The sequence below is a fragment of the Heloderma suspectum genome, chromosome 3 (genome assembly GCF_057233095.1).
Source record: "Heloderma suspectum isolate Gila_16-S chromosome 3, 16-S_ref, whole genome shotgun sequence".
NCBI classification, from domain to species: Eukaryota; Metazoa; Chordata; class Lepidosauria; order Squamata; family Helodermatidae; genus Heloderma; species Heloderma suspectum.
The window spans coordinates 42,041,857-42,063,776 of record NC_139460.1 but is presented as its reverse complement, the minus strand read 5'-3'; the positions used below and the strand labels follow the sequence as shown (position 1 = coordinate 42,063,776).

The window sequence follows — 21,920 nt, the reverse complement described above, 5'->3', positions numbered from 1 at the left end:
CTCTGGGATTCCCCTGGCCCCCACAACCCAGATTGTATGCAGTTTTTTCCCCATTGTAAAAGGTTGAAATGGCTCCCCTAAAGTTTAGTTACTGGCAGTAAGAACTTTAAACTAAAATATGCTGGTATTTTTGGTCTTGGCTCTATTGCCTTTACCTCCCCCCCGGAATGCAGCCCCCGAGAGCTTCTCTGAAATGGAATTTGGCCCTCGGGTTGAAAGAGGTTCAACACTCCTGGCTTAGAGAGAAAGGCCTGATTTATACAGGACACAAGTGACAAGGGGCAAGACCATAACTGACTATGCCTTCCAAATGTGCTTGGTGAGGTTTCATTGCACTTAACAGATGTGTTGGCCAATTTGCTCGTTAATGTTAGTACACCTTCAATCGATGGTCCAGCCATGTATGGCATAAGTGCATTTCAAGGTGACCAGGCTTGTGTGGAAAGCTTACACAAGTGAGGGTTTTCTGTGTGGCATGTGACCTAGATAAATCAGGCATCATTTGGAAGTACTTTCTCTTTGGCCTGCAGGCATATCAGTGAAAATTCCACTCACTTTCAGCCTCACCCCTTTGTGCACTGACATCACAACTTTAGTCAAAGTGGGAGGAACTTTCTAATAGAAATGAAGACATATGCAAGGAATTGAGAGAAAATATTATAGTTAAGAACTTAAGAAAAGCCGTGCTGAATCAGAGCAGGTGTCCATCTATTCCAGCATTCTGTTCACACAGTGGCTAACCAGCTGCCCAAGTTCCCCAGCATTGCCGTACCTAGGCATACTGCCTCTGATACTGGAGGTAGCATATAACCATCACGACCAGTAACCATGGATAGCCTTCTCCTCCAGGAATTTGTCTAACCCCCTTTTAAAGCCATCCAAATTGGTGGCCATAACTACTTCTTGTGGTAGCAAATTCCAGAGTTTAATTGTGCACTGTGTGAAGAAGTACTTCCTTTTGTCTGTCCTGAATCTCCCACCATTCAGCTTCATGGGTTGACTCTGGATTCTAGAGAGAGGGAGAAAATGTCTCCCTATCCGCTTTCACCACACCATGCATAATTGTATACACCTCTGTCATGTCTCCCCTTACTTGCCTTTTCTCTAGCTAAACAATCCTAGCCATTGTGAAGGCTAGATTACAGTGTTAGATTTTGGGAAGGGGACAGGGAGTGAAAGTAGCCTGGCTAGCAGGAGCCAATCACTGATTTAGAAAATCAGAACTTCAGAGATTCTGACAAAGGCTCGTTGGTTATGGCTTCTACATAAGGAGATATAACTGGGAGCACTTCCCTACCCAGAGAGTGAGGGACCTATAGCAAACCAGCTGTTTCAAGTCTTAGATGTGGAATGTCTATCACACACCTAAACCTCACTCCCAACCACAGAATTTTTTTTTTCTAAACTATAATCCGTCTTGCAGTGCCGGTTTTTGTGTATGTTCTCTATGTCACATAATGAAATTCATGGCAAATCTGGCTTTAATCTGTGTTGAAGACTGCAGAAAATTACCGTTGGGTTTCCCTCCGTCCTTTTAAGGTGTTCACTTGTATTACGTCGGGGGAGAAGTATATGCAGAGTGTGTGAGCGACAGCAGCATTTTTGTACAGAGCCGCAACTGTAACTATCAGCATGGCTTCCACCCAGCCACTGTCTGCAAGATCCCCAGCGGCTGCAGCTTGAAGATTTTCAACAACCAACTCTTTGCCCAGTTGCTTGCCCAGTCGGTTAACCATGGCTTTGAGGTGGTGTATGAGCTAACCAAGATGTGTACTATCCGGATGAGCTTTGTTAAAGTAAGCACTTCTTTTCTCTGCTTATGATTGTGATCTGCAGAATGGCATAATTAGTCTCTTGTTGGAGCATTTTCGAAATGCAACAAATAGACACAAAGCCCGGGTTATTGGTGTAAGCAATTTAGGTGGTCCCTGTACTTACTGGCCATCACTGCCAGGAGGCAATCAAGGAGGGATGGTTTTAGTTCACCCAGGTAAAGACTGCTAGGCCAGTACAAATCTGCCACCCTTTTATCAGCTGTCAGTCAGCCAAAGAGCTCTGGATCCATGTAGCAGGGACAGGAAGCTGCTCCAGCCATTGTGGATCAAGTGGTTGGTGCTGCTACACCTGAAGTAGTTTAATTGGACTGGTCTGCACAAGGTTGGCTCAGACCATAGAGCCATCAGCCTGTGGACGGTGTCAGAAGAACAGTGCAGAAGAAACCAAGATGCCTGTTGGCAGAATTATCCAACAGACAAGGAATATGTTGTCTAGTTAATAATCCCAGCAATCAAGATTTGTTGGGTAGTACAAAAATAAGAGTATTAAGAGCTTGTTCCACCCACTCTCACCATTTTCTATTTCAGAAAGATTTTGAGGCCTGGAAGTTAACCATGTGTTTGTGATGTCATAATTGTGTTTATTTATATATTTTATTTATACCCTGCCTTTCTACCGAAAATGGCATTTGCAATTTATAAACAAGAAAGATTTTGTTGTGCAAGCTGCTTCTTTTTATGTAAGGAGAAAAGGAAGCCTATGAATTTGCACTGACTGAAACTAAGGGTTGGTTCTCCATCTTGTTATTCCCCTTGATTCTCTCAACCTGTATGACACTGTACAAAGGGGCTCCAGGCACAAGCAAGTTTGAGGGATTGGATCCCTCAAGGGTTTCTGTACATGGCCTTGATAGATAACTTTAGGCAAGCTGCTTCACCTTAGCACCTCGTTTTCCCCTCTGTAAATTCTAGGTTTAATGGCATCTGTTGACCATTGGATTCAGTAGACTATGAATGTATTCCCCCCCCCCCCATGACTATCTATGCTAGCCTACTGACCATGAGGTTCCATGTAAGCTCTTGAGACTAATGTCTTGCTGTTGGTTGTTGCCATTAGGCAATGTTTGACTCACTGGTGTGAAGAAAAAATACTTTTTGTTTGAAAACGCATTAATAGGCGTGTTAGCGCTATATAAGTGTAGTTGGCTTCACCACACCTACCTTCTCTGTCTCAGCAACGCTCTCTGATAATAAATATTACTAGAGATGAAACCAGGAGTAGTGGTTCACCTGTTAATTCACTCTGCTGTTATCTGGTACTTCAGAAATAGTTACAAACTGTGTAACTCCATGATAGACACCTTTCTCCTTTTTTGTTGTTATTCTTAAATGTCACTCTGCTTGTTGTCTCATGGCCACTTGTCTATATTTATGACAAAATATTTCTCCATATACAGGGAGATAGCTATATATCTTTCATTCTAAATAAACTTGTTTTCCGTCTTACACTGCAAGAGAAGTGGTGAATGCTTCATTCTTTCCTTTGACTAGAGTAGAATGCAGGACAGGATTTCAGCCTACTGAATCTGAGAGAACTACAGTGCTCAACAAATGCCATTAAACCTAGAATTTACAGAGGGGAAAACGAGGTGTTAAGGTGAAGCAGCTTGCCTAAAGTCATCTATCAAGGCCATGTACAGAAACCCTAGAGGGATCCAATCTCCCAAACTTGCTTGTGCCTGGAGCCCCTTTGTACAGTGTCATATAGGTTGAGAGAATCAAGGGGAATAACAAGATGGAGAACCAACCCTTAGTTTCAGTCAGTGCAATTTCTGTTTGTGTGCCGCTATACAAAAGGAGGATCTAAGTGTGCACAGCCCCCAACATTAATTTTCCCGTTCTGTCACCCTCTGTTGTTTCAGCCCTTAAGGCCCAGACAGAGATGCAAGAAGGGTGTCCCTTGATGCTCCATAATTGGGGTGGGTGGGAAATATGATCTGTGACATTGACCCTCCTGTGGCACTGCCATTGAAGACAATATGATCCTGAAACCTGTGGGATGGTCCTAGCAGCAAGGACTGGGAATAGCGTTTATGCTTTGATCTAGCATACACGTAAGGAATCCGAGCTCCATAACATCTCCTGATATATAAGAACCTGGTTGCTACAATGCGGGCCTGGTCTGTCATACACATTCTGGGGCTCAGGCAACACCCGTAAGCCAGTTTCAAGAACAACCCTCTATTTTTGAGCACATCAGTATCTTTGGATGCCTACAGATGTACCTGGAAACAAGAGCAGGTGTGAGTTTGTGTGCTGTGACGTGAGCTCTGCTTCCTCCTGCCTTCATGTCTAAACTGACACACACACACAGGGGCTGTTCACACAACACTTTAACCCACACTCAGTGGTTGAGTGTGGATTGTTTTGAGGCATGGGTTGTTCGTTGAACCGTGAGTTATCAGGTTGTCTGAACGCAACCAGGGTGGCTTGTTAACGGTGTAGTGTGGCTTATCTGTCTCAAAGAAGCCATGTTGAGAACCCATGGTTTGTTGTTGGGTTGTTCAGGGTGGTTAACAAGTCACACTGCATGGTTAACAAGCCACCTTGGCTGTGTTCAGACAACACGACAACCCATCCTGCGGAAAACGTGCTGTGTTCAGACAACACAGTAACCCATGGTTCAACAAACAACCCACAGTTCAAAACAACCCACATTCAACCACTAAGGCCGTTTCTACACAAAGCATTTATTGTGCGCTCATGATTAGCCACTCATGGAAGTTTGTGGGTCCATTACATGACATTGTCAGCATCCAGGGGCCTCCCGCACTATCCTCGGCTCAATTTAAACCTCTTTTAATTGGGTTGGAATAAGCCACGCGACGTACTACTATTTTTCATCTTGTTGGCACTGTTTTTCATTCAGTGATATGGGGGCTGCTGAGAAAGGACATTTGGTCGTGTTCACCATCTGAAGAACTAATTGTCAATGCACTGTGGAAAGGGAAGTAAAATGCTCCGCAGGGCTCCTGATTTTTTCTTTAATGTAAAGGAGCCCTAAGTGTGGGTTAGCGTGTTGTGTGAAAAGCCCCACAGCCTTTCAAGTGAATGCTGGCCTACTGTTCCTCTTTGCTCTTCCTCCCATGCTTCAGGTGGGCTGTCTGCTATTCCTTCCCATTCCCCAAGTGCCTTGCATGTCTCATTCCTCAAATATTTGTTCAACAGTGCTGTTAAAATAATTTTTGTACACTTTTCTTGTATCCTGTTCTTCCTCCAAGAAGCTCAGCGTGTTGTTCCTGGCCCTGTTTCCCTCCCTCTGCCAATTTGATCCTCGCAACAAACTTATGAGGTAGTTTAGAATGAGAGATTGTGACTGGCCCAAGGCCATCCAGTGAGCCTCATGGCTGTGTAGAAATTTGAACCTGGTCTTACCTGATCCTAGACCAAACCACTACAACAGCTTGTTGTCTCTTTGGGGCGGGGGGGGAACATTCCAAGAAGAGGGATGTTGGTGTTGTGGTTGACAAAAGAACCAGCCAAAAAGCGCTGTGCATGGCCTCTTCAGTTGCAACCTGGATGAACAAGTTTCCTCTGAGCTTGATCCAGCATGTGTGCTTTCACAGTGGGCTCACTGTTCAAATTATGTAGTATGCACTCTTTAGTCTTCAAGACACACCTTGAAAACACGAATCAGGGATTCCATTTGACCCTCTAGGAGTCTGCATGGTAAGGATTGTCACCCACAAGAGTAGCAGTTAGGTTCTCAAAAAGAGACATAAAGTCCCAGTGACTTGTGCAGAGAACAAGATTAATACAAAGTTAACCTGAAACTGTTTCCAAAATACCACCAGAGGGGGATGGAGAACCATTGAATGAACCAAGAATTTGACAGATGAGATGCTGTGCTACCCATGGTTTCATTTATACAAAGTCAGATGTACGCTATGTGCAGCACAAAGCAACTCGTGATTGACATATTACACTGTTTGTAACAAATGGAAGAATCTTAGAATGTAAATTGTGAGTGATTTGTAGAGGAGTGGTTACATGGCATCAATTGAAAATGTAAAAATTCAAAATATAAGTACGTTCGAGATTTACACTTTACAAAAACAAAACAAAACCCAGCAGTGTCTGTGAAGATATTTACTTGATTAGGACACAGCTCTTACCTTACTTCCTTTTGCAATCTACATGTTATTTAAAAAAAACCCTTTAGCATTAGATTTGTTAGCTGGACTGAAATGTTTCTAGAGTGCTTCTGGTCTTCGTGTATGTATCTTCTAAATACTGAATGCTGTCTGTCCTAAGAGTACCAGTTACCTGTTGCGTGATGCGAATAGAGAACTGGGGTGTGTGTGTGTGGGGGGGGGGAGCTTCACCAAAACAAGTAATTGATGCTGAGTGGTAACTGTTTGTTAGGATGGGTAGGCAACTGTCAAGAACAGGAGGCAGGTTACAAGTTTCCCCTCTGGTTGCCTCAGCCACTGGGCCAGGCCGAGTTGCCACGTAATGATGTAACCACCTGTGAATGTGCTGTTTCCAGGCAGCTCCCATGCTCAAGGCCACAGCTAGGCTCTGCTAACTGGGATGAATTATTGCAGCTGGGCTTTGCCAAGAAAGTGCATCTCCCTACAGGGTCAGGGGACCACGTTGGCACTGGCCCGGGATTGGCTGCCTGAGATCTGCCCTGAGTTGCCAGGGTCTGAGAGATAAAAGGCGTGATGGAGGATGGCTAAGTTGTCTCCCATCCTTGTGTGTCAAGTTGTTTTGAGCTGCTGCGTTCTTGAACCCTGGCTGGGACAGTGTCCTGGGATATCCTTACTCTGGTAATGTATAGGATAGGTCAGTTAGTGTTTTATTATTTTGCTTGGGATAGTGTAGCAAAGGTTCTGTGTAACTTTTTGTATAACTTTGATTTCCTTTCCCTTTCTCCCCTTTCCCCATCCTAATAAACTACTGACCTGCCTCTAGAGCTCAGTGTGCTTCCTTCAGGGTAAACCTCAGTGCTAGTTTAAGTGCCTCTTGGCTGAGTGACTGGCTATGTTTGGGCTTGGGGGCTAAAATAGATGGTGTCAGCATGAGCCTTCAGTGGTCCCCAAGCATATCCAAAGGTCTGAGAGTCCCCTAACTTGGGACTGGACTGGAGGAATCGGGGGTAGTGGCAACCTATTGACTTTTGAAGATTCCTGCCTACCTTGCAGGGAGTCTGGGATAAAACTCATTTTCCCTTCCCAACAACCTTTTTTGCCCAAAGGGCTGCATACAATGCTGGGTGGTGGAACAGGGCTGCACAGACACACACACATGCACACGCACGCACAGAGACATCTCGGCATGCAGGGATGAGGAGATTCTGTGATCAGGAAATGGCAATTCGCCCCAGGAACGCTGGGAAGCTGGTGAGGTTAAAGCTTCTCCCCAGCCCCCTACTCCACCCCAGTAGTCCTGATACAGATGTCTGTTTCCTTGCTGCTAATAGTAGTCAGCACCAGGATCTCTGGGAGGGGAGTGTTACCTCACTTTTATACAAAAAATATCAAAGCAGCTTACAAATAGATAAAAATACATTACAAAATAATGTCTGACTCAATATAAGGCAGTTTCCTATGTAGGGATGGATGAATTGACCCCTGTCTGGGACTGCCCCCAACTCAAGCCCCCCTGGACCTGCACTCAAGCCCCCATTTATGCCTCTAATATTGCGTAGATCAGCCTTTCCCAGGCTGAATTTCCATATATTTAAATATGCACATTTTTAATGACCTTTTTTTCAGTAAAGATAAGCTCGGCAAAATGGCAGGTGCTCACGGAAGGGTCCCAGTGAGGGCGAGGAACATCCAGGAGGGCATGAGTGGGGGCGAGTGAGGCCAGAGGCTCAGTGGGTGGGGCAAGGAGAAGGATTCCCAGACCCAGTTGGGCGTCGGAGCCATCCCTCTTCCTATGTTTCCTCTGTTTCCTAAGCTTGCCGCATACATCAGCCAGAGAAGGAACCACTGCAAGGAGCTTGTTTCACACTTCCCTGCCAGAAAGAACACCTATAAGAACTTTGAAACTAAGAACTAGTGCCTGTTTTTCCTCCTCCCTCCCAATTCCTTTTCCTTTTGTGTCATGTCTTTTAGATTTTAAGCCTGAGGGCAGGGACTGTCCTATTGTTAATCTTTGTAAGCAGCTCTGGGAGCTTTTTTGGGCTGAAGAGCAGGGTAAAAATGCTGTAAATAAATTATATATAGAGAGAAGGACACATAGACAAGTGAAGACTTGTCTTTGTGAAGCAGCCATCCACAACCAAATACCACAGAGAGAGGTGTGTTTTTTTGTATTACTTGCTATCACCTCAAAACACAACGCTTCTTGGTGAAGGCAGTTCATGGATGTACTTGCAATGTTTTTTAAGTGATGTACCTGCACGGATGAATCGCCCCTCAGTAAGTTCAAAAATCATTCTCAAACCTATAGCACAGAGGTAGGCAACTTTTGGCCCTCCAGATGTTTTGGCCTACAAATCCCATCAGGCCTAGCCAGCATAGTCAATGCTGAGGGGTCATGGGAGTTGTAGGCCAAACGTCTGCAAGGCCAGAAATTGCTCACCCCTGCATATACCACACGAACTACAAAACTATGGCATTATAGACAATGACTGATGCAAGTGTAAGTTCTGTAGAATACAGAGCCAGTGCAGTGGGCCTTAGGGCCTTTTCCTTTATTGCAAAATTGTCTCTGTCTCTAGTAAACTTCCTTGAATGAACAGTTCTGATTCATTTTATGCTTTGCTGTAGCCAATGGCCAAGCAATAAACTTTTATTACTACTGTTTTCCTGGATGCAGCAGAAGTTTTCCCAAAGGATGCTGCAGAATTAGACTTTCTTTGATAGGATGAAAAACAAGGCAATCTTTTTGACCCATTGGCATTTGTTCATTTCTTTTGTAGGGCTGGGGAGCGGAGTATCATCGTCAGGATGTTACAAGTACTCCATGCTGGATTGAGATCCATCTGCATGGACCGTTGCAATGGCTAGATAAGGTGCTGACACAAATGGGTTCCCCTCATAACCCAATTTCCTCCGTTTCTTAAGAATCATCTCCACAATCTACCTATGGGACGAACGCTCTTGCAGGCTGTGGCTTATAGAATTCTCACACGGCAGCCAACCAGAGATTCTGTATGTAGCTGTAAATATCTGAATGCATATGTACATAGTATATTATCGGGGGGGTGGGGGGGTGTCATGTTGTATTTTATGTTTTTTTGGTTAATTGTGTTCTGTCTGCTGACAAAGCTATAGAAGTTTGGGCTTTGCAAGCCTGTTTTGGGGTATGGAATAAAGCCAGTGTTGTTTGCAAATATATATATAACACACCAAGCAAAGCTAAATTCTACAACTTATATACATTTTGCAAATTGAGCAAGTTGACATGTTAAATCATAAGAATTGTCTTGCTACATCAGGCCAGGGTCCATCTAGTCCACATTCTGTTTCTCAACAGCAGCCAGAAATTGTGCTGATTCTACACACAAACACACATGCTATTTCTGAGATTTCACCATGTCTCCACAATTTGAAGCCTTAAGGTTTAGAATTGTGCTTTAGTGGAAGCTGAGGCTGGAACTATGCATTATATTAAATAATTCTCACTTACTGCTCTGTAATGTCTAGGACAACTTATCCATTTCCTGATATTACAGCATTGTTCATTTTCACAGCTCCACCCCACATCATTCAGTGTTGATGAGAGAGGGAGTGGAGGTAAGGCACGTGCAACTACTGCTAAAAATGGCAAGTGTGTTTGTATTTTCTCCCTCTGTCTTAATACCAAGGCATCGTACATCTCCTCTACATGCACTTCATTTGCTTGTGGAAGCAGGGAAACATGCAACATCTTGACAATAGGGCATGTTAACATCTTGGATGTTAAAAATTTACAGTTGATGGTTTTGGCAGCATGGTTTAATATAATATGTAGTTCCTTCTTCATATTCTCAAGATGGTTAACTTTTCACCCAAAATATCCAATCCTGCACTTGCACTGTGTAATCATGGAATACACACAGTACTGAACATGATTTCATGAAATAAACTTGTCACATCCATAAAAACTACTGAACATTTCTAGTAAAAAAAAAAAATCCTTCCAGCCAAACCCAGTGACCTACATGCATCTTAGATTAGGAAAGGGGGGGCTTGTCATCTGCAATGACCCTGATTTAACTGTTGTGTAGAAGTTAATGGATTACACTGGGTAGATGTGCTAATTCTAGCATCAACATGTAGCCTGTTGCTTGCATGAGAAGTCACTTTGTACGTGGATGTAAAATCATAGAAACTATAGTAAACATCCGAGTTACATGAGCCATTGCACACAGGCTGACCCTACCATGAGGCAGAGTGATGCAGCTGCCTCAGGCATTAGATTTGGGCTGTCATGAAAGGGCAGCAAATTATTATTTAATTTATTCTTCTACTGGGGAGGGGGAGAGGCGATTATGGAATTTCCTGCCCCAGGTGCCAAAATAACGCAGGTGCCTTAGGTACTATGACTTGGTGGGAGACGGGGTGTGTATCATTTCCTGCTTTGCTTCAGGCAGAAAAGATGACACCTTAGAAGACTTTAGGCAGAAAGCAAGAGTTTTGGAAGTGGGCTTCCACCGCAGGGCAGGCAGAGCCAGATGACTGTACTGCAACAGTAGAACACAGTGTCTGTGCCACTGTATTTCTGTACAATTGGGCTGTTGGTGAGTCACATTAGTCATCCATTTAAGCTCACCGTCCTGTCTCTGAGGATGTTCACTCCCAAGTTGAACAATAATCACCAGTTTATTCTAGCTTAGGGATCGGCGGCTGGATGCCCCTGATCAAATCCAGCCCTTTGAAGGATGCTGATGTCTCCCCATCCCAGTTGCTAGCCTACAGACAAAAGATGTGTGGGGAAAATGTGAACCAGTTGCTCAACTAAGTCCTAGTTCAACTACTTGCTGCAAGTGAAAAATGTGAGACATCAAGAGGATACACGTCCCGCATCTTGCTTGGATTTCTGCTACAGTTGCTGAACGTTGGCCTCTATTTGAGTGTTAAAGATGCAGCAGAAGTGAGCCATAGCAGACCATTTTGGGGCATCCCAGTTACTCATTCTAAACCCCTGATTTGGTACTGTAAGCCTATAGTACTGTTATCAACAATTTCATTAAAATATTTATATTTCATGTTTTAATACTGCTTTTTAGAAGGAACCAAAAATAGTTAAAAGACTACTTCCAGAGAGGTAGCCATGTTAGTCTTCTTCATAGCAAAACCAACAAGGGTTCTTGTAGCACCTTAAAGGCTAACACATGTATTACGGTATAACCTTTTGGGGACTATAGCCCACTTCATCCGATGCTTGAAGTGTTGCCCTCAGTTTGCAGATATATATACATATGGATGTGGAGTGGGGGTGGGGGAATATAAACAGAGCTGAAATGGTAATGAAATACAAAAGTACAGTTTTAAGCTCCGATGGAATTGTCACAAATTGTACTTTTGCATTTCATTGCCACTTAACTCCACCTTTTAATAAATGTATGTGCAAAAATTGATGGTACGTTTTAAAAGAGATAAACTGATTCAGAAAAGGGAAGGTGTATGTATGTATGCATTTGTCATAATGTGAAGCAGCACAGTATTTATCAAGGGATATTCCCTATAGTAAGTTCCTGGCAGAATTGGGAACAGCAAAGGGTGGTAGGAATAATGTTCCAGTTAGATGTCTCTGATACAGTGTGATGTCTTTAAGCAGTATATGAGTTAGAAATATGCACAATTTTCAAATCCTTATAGATTCTGGAACAAATAGATGATTATTATTATAGCCACATGCATGGCTCTCCACTCTCTGCTTGTTGGGGTTTTGAGTGAACAAGAGAAAATAACAAGGGTATTGAAAAAAAATTGCCATGGACAATTGTATGCATGATAGCACATAATTCACACTACATCTCCGTAAGTTATGACTAAAGTTGCCAGTCCCTGACCTCAAGTTTCATGCCTAAATGTTTGTAAAATATCAGGAGGGCTTTGGCTATTGGGCAGTATAGAAATGTAATAAATAAAGGAGCCAGTTTGCTTTAAAGAATACAAATGTAAGAGATAACTTCATAGGTTCCTGCATTTGATCCAAACACAGGGCTCCTTCACAGTGAGCTTTTATCCTGCGATTGAAATTGCTCCTTCGTGGAAGTTTGTGGGCCCTTTACATGATGCCGTGATCATTCAAGGCCTCTCCTGTACTAAATGCCCCTTGTTCTGTTTTTAAATAATGAGCTATCAAATTACCTCATTGTGTTCCACTTCAGTTTCCTCTATGAAAAGAGTTAAAAGCAGCAAGAAGAGGAGCAAGATCAATGAAAGATAATGGAAGACTCAGATACGGGGAGAAGAAAGGGAGAAGGGGAGGGGAGAAAGGAAGCGTTTGTAAAGGGAGTCAGTTGTGATCCTGCATTTAAAACGGAAGCAGAAAGCCCTGTTTCAAATGCAGGATTTTAGGCTGATGTAGAGATGCCCACAGGTGGTTCTTTCAATCCCTTTCAATCATCGCACAGTGTCTAGGTTACCTATTTCAGTTTAATTAGTAAAGGAAATATTTTCTGAAATCTTCACATACCCACTGCGTTATGCTCTTTTTGTACCTTCCAAAAGCCATGTTGACAGTGACAATAATGAGCACAGTCTCTGAAATTTCAGTGAACTGCCAACTTCCTTAGTTTCTGATGTTTCTAATACTGGATTAAAAATCCAATTTAAAATCTATTAAAAATCTGTAGCTTGTAAGTCAAGAGTTCTATTCAGCCACCAGGAGAAGAAATAACTAGACGCAGCACACAGAGATAAACAATGCTGTCAAAGTGCAGTTGAAAAATTCATGAAACAGACAATTGCCTTCAATATTCAATTCAGGGTCCTCATAAAAATGGCCCACTTCAATTGAACATTTTTGTGGCCAGACGTTTTGGTGTAGCTATCAACTGGTATTAAATTTAAAGCTTTTAAATGTGCTCGTAAATATGCCATCCTTTGAGATAGCCTGCCTGAAAGATTTAAAAGCTGTTTACTAGAAAAGCTATTTATTGATGGCCAGTTTAAGGAAAAGAAGACACAATTTCTATGTGTGTCTACAACTCAAAGCAGATTCAAGCCTTTGTGGACCATCTTTCTGTATCATTTGGGAGTTATGAGTCTGCCTGTGTCATTAAAAATTAAATAAATCATGTACCATAGTGTTTGGGACTGCTATTTTCCTATTAAGGAATATGCTTGTAGACTAATACCCACAGGAAGAAGGTGGATCAGTTGCTACCAGTATTTTATTGATGTTAATTGAATCTTCCTGGTGATTCTAAAGGATCCTTATAGGTCATTTATTCTCAGGTATATTTCCATTAGTTGCCTGTCATGACTCCGTAAACTAGCTTTGCTGAGGCAGGGAGAGAATTAAACCTGTCATTCATGAATGATCCAGATGGATGTTGTTATTGATATTTCAGAGAGCTGTCAGACAGCATGAAGTAGCTTGTTTGTGGGATCGTGCGATGGTAGAACTTAAACATTGTATTATTAGTCTTGAGAAAAATAGAGGCTTGAAAAAAGAGACAGCTGTGGCTAAGGCAGTGTTGACAGCACAGTTTGAACCCGTGCTAACACTTAGCCTTGGGACAAAAGGATTAGTGATAAAGGAGAGTGCCTTTGGGTATGTAAAAAGAGTCTTTTTCCTTCGCCTGTCAGTAACCACAACTAGCCACATACATTTGGGATTAGGGGCAAAAGGGTCGACTGGTCAGAAGGTGCGACCTTCATACAGGTTTGAGGCCACACACTTCACACATGTTGGAGACCACACATTTTAGCCTTGACTGACATTGGGCTTCGGAGAACACTGTGTTTGGCCACAACATGAAGAACTTCATCAGGAGGGCTTTAAACTGAATCCTACACGGGAGGGAGATGTAAAGCTGGGGGTAACAATGGACAAAGGCTCATGAACCACAACAGAGAGAACAGCTCTAAGAGCGCCCAGTCATAGTCTTCAGACACATGTAGGAAGAAAGCCAGACTATAAAGTACATGGTCTTCAGTGTCTATATACTAATGCCCAGACTATGGGAAACAAGCAGAACAAACTTGAACCCTTAATACAGGAGGGAAATTATGACTTGATAGGTGTAACTCAGACTTGGTGGGACAGCAATTGAATGATATAACTTGTTCAAAAAGAACAGGAGGAACAGAAAGGGAGGTGGAGTTGTACTATATGTTAAAAATGGTGGTCGGAGTCTACCACCAGCCACCCAATCAAGGAGAAGACGAGGATGAAACTTTTGAAAACCAAGTTGCCAGTGTTTCAAGGAAACATGATGTAGTAGTAATGGGGGACTTCAGTTTCCCCGATATTTTGTTGGGAGACAAATTCTGCAAAACATGGCCCCTCCAAGAAATTCCTGACTTGTGTTGCTGATAACTTCCTCCTACAGAAAGTAGAGGATGGAGCTAGAGGATCAGCTATCCTTGACTTGATCCTAACCAACAGAGATGATTCAGTGGATAAAGTAGCAGTTACAGGAACTCTGGGGGAAAGTGACCATGTTATACTTGAGTTCTTGGCTCTAAAGGAAGCAAAAGCCGAGTGTAGCCAAACGCATACCCTGGATTTTAGGAAAGCCAGTATTAATAAACTCAGAACAATGATAAGTAAGGTCCCATGGTAAGCAACTCTAATGAGGAAAGGAGTCCAAGATGGGTAGGAGTTTTTAAAAAAGGAAATTCTAAAGGCACAATTACAAACAATCCCCCAAAGAAAAACAGGCAGATGACAACAGAAAAAGCCAATGTGGCTGAAGGGGCAGGATTGCAGCTTGAGATCGATAGGCATATGGTCAAGGAACATCCAATTACTTTGAATGAGTTCAAATCTCCAGGGCCAGAGGAACTGCATCCTAGAGTAATAAAGGAACTGGCAGAAGAGCTCTCAGAACCACTGTCTATTATCTTTGAGCAATCATGGAGGATGGGGTGAAGTGCCAGACGATTGGAGGAGGGCTGATGTTGTTCCTATCTTCAAAAAGGAGGAACCTGGGAACTACAGACCAGTCAGTCTGACATCAGTCCCTGGGAGAATTCTGGAGCAAATTATAAAGCAATCCATCTGTAAGCACCTTGAAAACCATGCAGTGATTACTCGAAGCCAACATGGATTTGTCAAGAACAAATCCTGCCAGATGAATCTGATTTCATTTTTTGATGAGATCAGTCTTTGTGGACTGTGGGAATGCTGTGGACATCATATACCTCAACTTCAGCACAGCTTTTGACAAAGTGCCCCATGATATCCTGATGACCAAACTAGTTCAAAATGGGCTAGATGAACCAACGGATCAGGTGGAACCACAGCTGGCTACAGAATCGGACTCAAAGAGTGCTTATCAATGGGATCTTCTCAAACTGGGGAGAGGTAACAAGTGGGGTACTGCAGGGCTCAGTCTTGGGGCCCAGTGCTCTTCAACATTTTTATTAATGACTTGGATGAGGAGGTGCGGGGATTGCTTATCACATTTGCAGATGACACAAAATTGGGTGGGATAGCTAATACCCTGTAAGACAGACACACAATTCAAAGTGATCTTGATAGGCTGGAGCGCTGTGCGGAAAACAACAATGAAATTTGATCGGGATAAATGCCAAGTTCTGCACCTAGGAAAAAGAAACCAAATGCACAGTTACAAGATGGGCGATACTTGGCTCAACAATACTACAAGCGAGAAGGATCTTGGAATTGTAGATCACAAGCTGAATATGAGCCAGCAATGTGATGTCGCTGCAAAAAAGGCAAATGCTATTTTGGGCCACATTAATAGAAGTATAGCTTCCAAATCATGTGAAGTACTAGTTCCTCTCTACTCGGCACTGGATAGGCCTCATCTGGAGTACTGTGTCCAGTTCTGGCCGCCACACTTTAAGAAGGATGCAGACAAACTGGAGAGGGTTCACGGGGGCAGCGAAGATGATCAGGGAACTGGGAACAAAGCATTATGAGGAGAGAGTGAAAGAACTGGGCATGTTTAGTCCTGAGGAGAGAAGGCTGAGGGGAGATATGATAGCGCTCTTCAAGTACTTGAAAGGTTGTCACAGAGAGGACGGCCAGGATCTCTTCTCGATCATCCCAGAGTACAGGACACGGAATAATGGGCTCAAGTTACAGGAAGCCAGATTCCAGCTGACCATCAGGAGAAACTTTCTGACTGTTAGAGCAATAGGACAATGGAACCAATGACCTAGGGAGGTAGTGGGCTCTCCCCCACTGGAGGCATTCAAGAGGAGGCTGGACAGCCATCTGTTAGGGATGCTTTGACTTGCATTGAGCAGGGGGTTGGACTCTATGGTCTTATAGGCCCCTTCCAACCCTACTATTCTATGATTCTATGAACTGTTGTGTCTTTGGTCACCACCAGAAAGAAAGGCGTCTAAAAGAGTAGTAGACCTAGGGCAATATCCAACTATGTAATTCATCTAGCACAAATGGCGTTGTGCTAGTGAAAGCTAAGTTCCAAACTATGTGCGAGAGGAGAATCCATCTAAAATTGTGTTCACGCAAGCACGGTTGTGCAGCTGTTTGGGCAAGCGTAATGCGCAACCACTTGCGCAATGGAAAGATTTGGTGGACCTCTGCTAGTGCTACGTGGCTTTGTAGAATGATGCCATTCAATACTACCCCTGCTACATGCAACCACTGGGTTCGTTCCAGTAGTCACATGCAACTGGGTTGGTGGAAGCAGAATTCCCTACCCTCTCCAAGTGTGACTCCAGTACCTTCCATGAGCTAGTAAAAATCCACTGTTGATTTTTAATCAAGTGGTAATTAGACCTGATTAATTGTCCGGAACAGGTAACACATGCCAGCTTTCATGAACAGAACTTTAATGTGCCATCATCAAAGACACATTTTTCAACAACTTGTGTAAGAACATAAGAGCCCTGCTGGATCAGGCCAAAGATCTGTGTAGTCGAACATCCTTTTTCCACCAGCGGCCAGAAGAAGTCCATGAAGGCATCGTTTTGCCCTGTTTGATCGCTCCCCACTATCTGGTATTTGGAGACATGCTGCTTTTGAACATGGACATTCCATTTCATGGCTAAATAGTTCTTGGTAGTCCTATCTTTCATGAATTTGTCCAACCCTTTAAAAATATCCATCTGTGCTCATGGCCATACCCACATATTGTGGTAGTAAATTCCCTAAGTTCACTGAGTATGGAATAGTACTTCCTTTTATCCCATCGAGCCCATAGGTCAGGAGTGGCGCATGTGCAGCCCTCCAGATGTTGCTGGACTGCAACTCCCATCAGCTCTAGCCAGCGTAGCCAGTTGTGAGGGATGATGGGGGTTCCAGTCCAACATTTGGAGAGCCACGTTCTCCATCCTTGCCATAGGGACAGTCTATTTCAGAGTGTCTTTGAGTTTTTAAAAAAGTCACAAATAGAGACATTAACAAAGCAGTCCTATGGGGAGCAGGGGTAGGGGAGGATTGGAGACCTGAAGACAGTAAAACCGCCTTATTCAAAGCCCTGCTGGGCTCACGCCAAGAGGGAGGGAGGAGCAGTCTGCGACCCTCCCGGTTCAGTGTTTTTCTTTATTGTTACGCTTTCCTTCCCATTGGTTGCAATGAAAGGTAAATTGTGTACACCAGCCCTGGAGACATGTCTCTAGAATTTCCCTCCAATTCCAGAGACATGTCAGGGAGAATGGGAAGGCTGTGGATCCAAGTCTTCCCTCAAGTCACCTACGGAGCAGCCCCTTTTTGCCAGTCCTGACATAGGAGCTCTAATGTCAGAGACACAAGGGCCACGGATGTTTCTGCAGCAGCTGGAAGGGGGTTTGCGAGGTTGGAGCTCCCTCCTGAGCTTAGACTCCCTCTCTGCCTTGGAGAGGGAGTTCTGAAACATCTTAAGACCTCTGGAGAGCCCTACCAGGGTCATAGGATTGCAGCCTTAAAAAAAACTATATTGGACTGCCACCCACAAATTATATAGGAGATTTCCTTTGGTTTAAGTGGGTCTTACAGCCCAATCCTGTGCCTGGATGCTGAAAAGTAAGTCCCTCTGAATTCAGTGGAGTTTACTGTCAGGTAAGTATGCATCAGATTACAGTCTTAACAATGGGGTGAATCTAGACTTCAGGCACAACCATATGTTGTCGCTTGTTAGACGGAAACCTCAGATCTCAGAATGGACACTTCTCCATCCTTCATCTCAGTTTTTCCACTAGATGGGCCTTTGAGCAGAGTCATGGTGGCAGGGCTGGCTGAGGGCTGAGGTGGGGAATCCAAGAGATTACAGGCTGGTTAATCTGTTCCGGGCAAATTGGTAGAAAGCATTATTAAAGATAAATGAGTAAGTATGTAGAAGAACAAGCCGTGCTGAAAAAGAATCAACATGCCTTCTGGAAAGGTAAGTCCTTTCTCACTAATCTTTTAGAGTTCTTTGAGAATGTCAATAAACATGTAGATGGGTGATCCTGTAGACATTATTTACTTGGACTTCCAAAATGCTTTTGACAAATCCCTTAACAAAACCCCCTCAGCAAACTTAGCTGTCATGGAATAAGAAGAAAGGTCCTCATATGGATCAGTAACTAGTTAAAGAACAGAAAGCAGGGAGTAGGAATAAAATGTAAATGGTGGAGGGATGTAGACAGTGTGCTCCCACAAGGATTTGTATTGGGACCAGTGCTTTTCAACTTGTTCATAAATTATCTGGAATTAGGAGTGAGCAGTAAGGTAGCCAAGTTTGCTGATGACACCAAATTATTTAGGGTGATTAAAACAAAAAGGGATTGCTTCAAAAGCATCTCTCCAAACTGGGAGAATGGGCAACAAAATAGCAAATGTGGTTCAATGTAAGCAAGTGTATGTTTGCATGCGATGCATATTGTGGTGAAAAATCCCGATTTCATAGATATGTTGATGGGATCTGAGCTAGCGCTGACAGACAAGAGACTCTGGGGTTGTGAATAGCTCAATGAAAACATCCACCCAGTGTGCAGCAGCTGTGAAAAGAGCAAGTCCATGTTAGACAGAATTAGGAAAGGAATTGAAAATAAAACTGCCAATATCATATTAGAACCTGGGGTCATCCCATGAAGCTGATTGGTGAGCAATTCAGGACAGATAAAAGGAAGTACTTCACACTGCACATAGTTAAGCTCTGGAATTTGCTACCATAAAATGTAGTGATGCTGGCCACCAATTTGGATGGCTTTAAGGGGGATCAGACAAATTCCTGGAGGATAAGGCTATCAATGGCTACTAGTCCTCATGGCGGTATGCTACCTCCAGCAGTATGACTATACAACAGTTGCTGGAGAACATGATTGGGAGGGTGCTGTTGCCCTCATGTCCTGCTTGTGGGTTTCCCATGGACGGGGAATGTTTGTTTTAACATTTGATAAAACGTTTGGCCATTGTGTGCACAGAATGCTGGATGGGGTGGAACCTTGGTCTGATCCAGCATGGCTTTTACAGTCTTCTGGTACTATGGTTGAGCAAGGCTGGAATTAGCCTCTATTTTTCAAGCACTTTCCCTCAGTCACATTACAGTAGCCTTGACTGGAATTTTGTTAACGGAAGAGTAAAAGGAAGAGTATTTCTATGACAGAGCCCTACTCTAACAATGATGGTGCAATTGTATACATATCTACTCAAAAGTGTTGTTGTTCAGTCGTTCAGTTGTGTCCGACTCTTTGTGACCCCATGGACCATAGCACGCCAGGCCTTCCTGTCCTCCACTCTCTCCTGGAGTGTGCTCAAGTCCATATTCATTGCATCAGTGATGCTATCTAGCCACCTCATCCTCTGCTGTCCCCTTCTCCTTTTGCCTTCAATCTTTCCCAGCATCAGGGTCTTTTCCAGGGAGTTTTCTCTTCACATTAGGGGGTCAAAATATTTGAGCTTCAGTATCTGTCCTTCCAATGAGCAGTCAGGGTTGATTTTCCTTTAGGATTGACTGATTTGACCTCCTTGCAGTCCAGGGGACTCGTAAGAGTCTTCTCCAGCACCACAGTTCCAAAGCATCAATTCTTTGGTGCTCAGCCTGCCTTATAGTCCAGCTCTCACAGCCATACGTTGCTACTGGGAAAACCATAGCTTTGATTAGATGGACCTTTGTCGGCAAGGTGATGTCTCTGCTTCTTACTATGCTGTCTAGGTTGGCCATAGCTTTCCTCCCAAGGAGCAAGCATCTTTTAATTTCATGGCTACAGTCACCGTCTGCGGTGATCTTGGAGCCCAAGAAAATAAAATCTGTCACTGCTTCCATTTCTTCCCCTTCCATATGCCAGGACGTGATGGGGCCAGATGCCATGATCTTCGTTTTTTTAATGTTGAGTTTCAAACCAGCTTTTGCACTCTCCCCTTTCACCCTCAACAAGAGGCTGTTTAGATCCTCTTCGCTTTCTGCCATTAGGGTGGTATCGTCTGCGTATCTGAGGTTGTTGATAATTCTCCTGGCAATCTTAATTCCGACCTGTGATTCATCCAACCCGGCGTTTCTCATGATGTACTCTGCATATAAATTAAATAAGCAGGATGACAATATACAGCCTTGTCATACTCCTTTCCCAATTTTGAATCAATGAGTTGTTCCATGTCCGGTTCTTACTGTTGCTTGTCCCTCATACAGGTTTCTCAGGAGACAGGTAAGGTGGTCTGGTACTCCCATCTCTTTAAGAATTTGCCACAGTTTGTTGTGATCCACACAATCAAAGGCTTTAGCGTAGTCAATGAAGCAGAAATAGACATTTTTCTGGAATTCTCTTGCTTTCTCCATGATCCAGCGAATGTTGGCGATTTGATCTCTAGTCCCTTTGCCTCTTTGAAATCCAGCTTGTACTTCCGGTAGTTCTCGGTTCACATACTGCTGAAGCCTATCTTGTAGGATTTTGAGCATCACCTTGCTGGCATGTGAAATGAGTGCAATTGTATGGTAGTTTGAACACACTTTGGCATTGCCCTTCTTTGGAATTGGAATGTAAACTGACCTTTTCCAGTCTTGTGGCCACTGTTGAGTGTTCCAAATTTGTTGGCATATTGAGTGCAGCACTTTAACAGCATCATCTTTTAGGATTTTAAATAGCTCAGCTGGAAGACTGTCATTTCCGCTAGCTTTGTTGTTAATAATTCTTCCTAAGTCCCACTTGATTTCACTCTCTAGGATGTCCGGCTCAAGTTCAGTGACCGCATTGTCAAGGCTATCAGGGACATTCAGATCTTTCCTGTATAGTTCTTCTGTGTATTCTTGCCACCTCTTCTTAATCTCATCTGCTTCTGTTAGGTCCCTGCCTTCTTTGTCCTTTATCATGCCCGTCTTTGCACAAAACGTTCCCTTGAGATCTCCGATTTTCTTAAAAAGATCTCTAGTCTTTCCCATTCTATTGTTTTCCTCGATTTCTTTGCATTGTTCATTTAAGAAGGCCTTCTTGTCTCTCCTTGCTATTCTCTGGAACTCTGCATTCAGTTGGATATATCTTCCCCTTTCTCCCTTGCTTTTCACTTCCCTTCTTTCTTCAGCTACTTGTAAAGCCTCATCAGACAGCCACTTTGCTTTCTTGCATTTCTTTTTCTTTGGGATGGATTGAGTTGCTGCCTCCTGAACAATGTTACGGACCTCCGTCCATAGTTCCTCAGGCACTCTGTCTATCAGGTCTAATCCCTTAAATCTATTCCGCACCTCCACTGTATATTCATAAGGGATATGATTTAGGTCATACCTGAATGGTTTAGTGGTTTTCCCTATGTTATTCAATTTAAGCCGAAATTTTGCAATAAGAAGCTCATGATCTGAGCCACAGTCAGCTCCAGGTCTTGTTTTTACTGACTGTATGGAGCTTCTCCATCTTTGGCTGCAAAGGACATAATCAATCTGATTTCAGTATTGACCACCTGGTGATGTCCATGTGTAGAGTCGCCTCTTGTGCTGTTGGAAAAGTTTGCTATGATCAGCGTGTTCTCTTGGCAAAACTCTATTAGCCTTTGTCCTGCTTCATTTTGTACACCAAGGCCATGCCTGCCTGTTATCCCGGTGATTTCTTGAGTTCCTCCTTTAGCATTCCAATTCCCTATGAT

General features: G+C 43.4%; 1 protein-coding gene across 3 annotated transcripts in view; it reads left to right on the top strand.

Moving 5' to 3' along the window:
• The window catches only part of SMAD9 (SMAD family member 9), a 52,485-nt gene extending 41,506 nt beyond the window's left edge, over positions 1 to 10,979 (top strand). For 2 of the 3 annotated variants that reach the window (XM_084843033.1, XM_084843034.1), the window contains 2 exons: positions 1,540 to 1,796; positions 8,710 to 10,979. In XM_084843033.1, coding sequence (XP_084699159.1) covers positions 1,540 to 1,796; positions 8,710 to 8,853 — 401 coding nt within the window. In that variant the 3' untranslated portion in view covers positions 8,854 to 10,979. The remainder of the gene's footprint in view (positions 1 to 1,539; positions 1,797 to 8,709) is intronic. The other variant, XM_084843035.1, reaches the window with a different exon arrangement.
• The last annotated feature ends 10,941 nt before the right edge of the window (positions 10,980 to 21,920 follow it).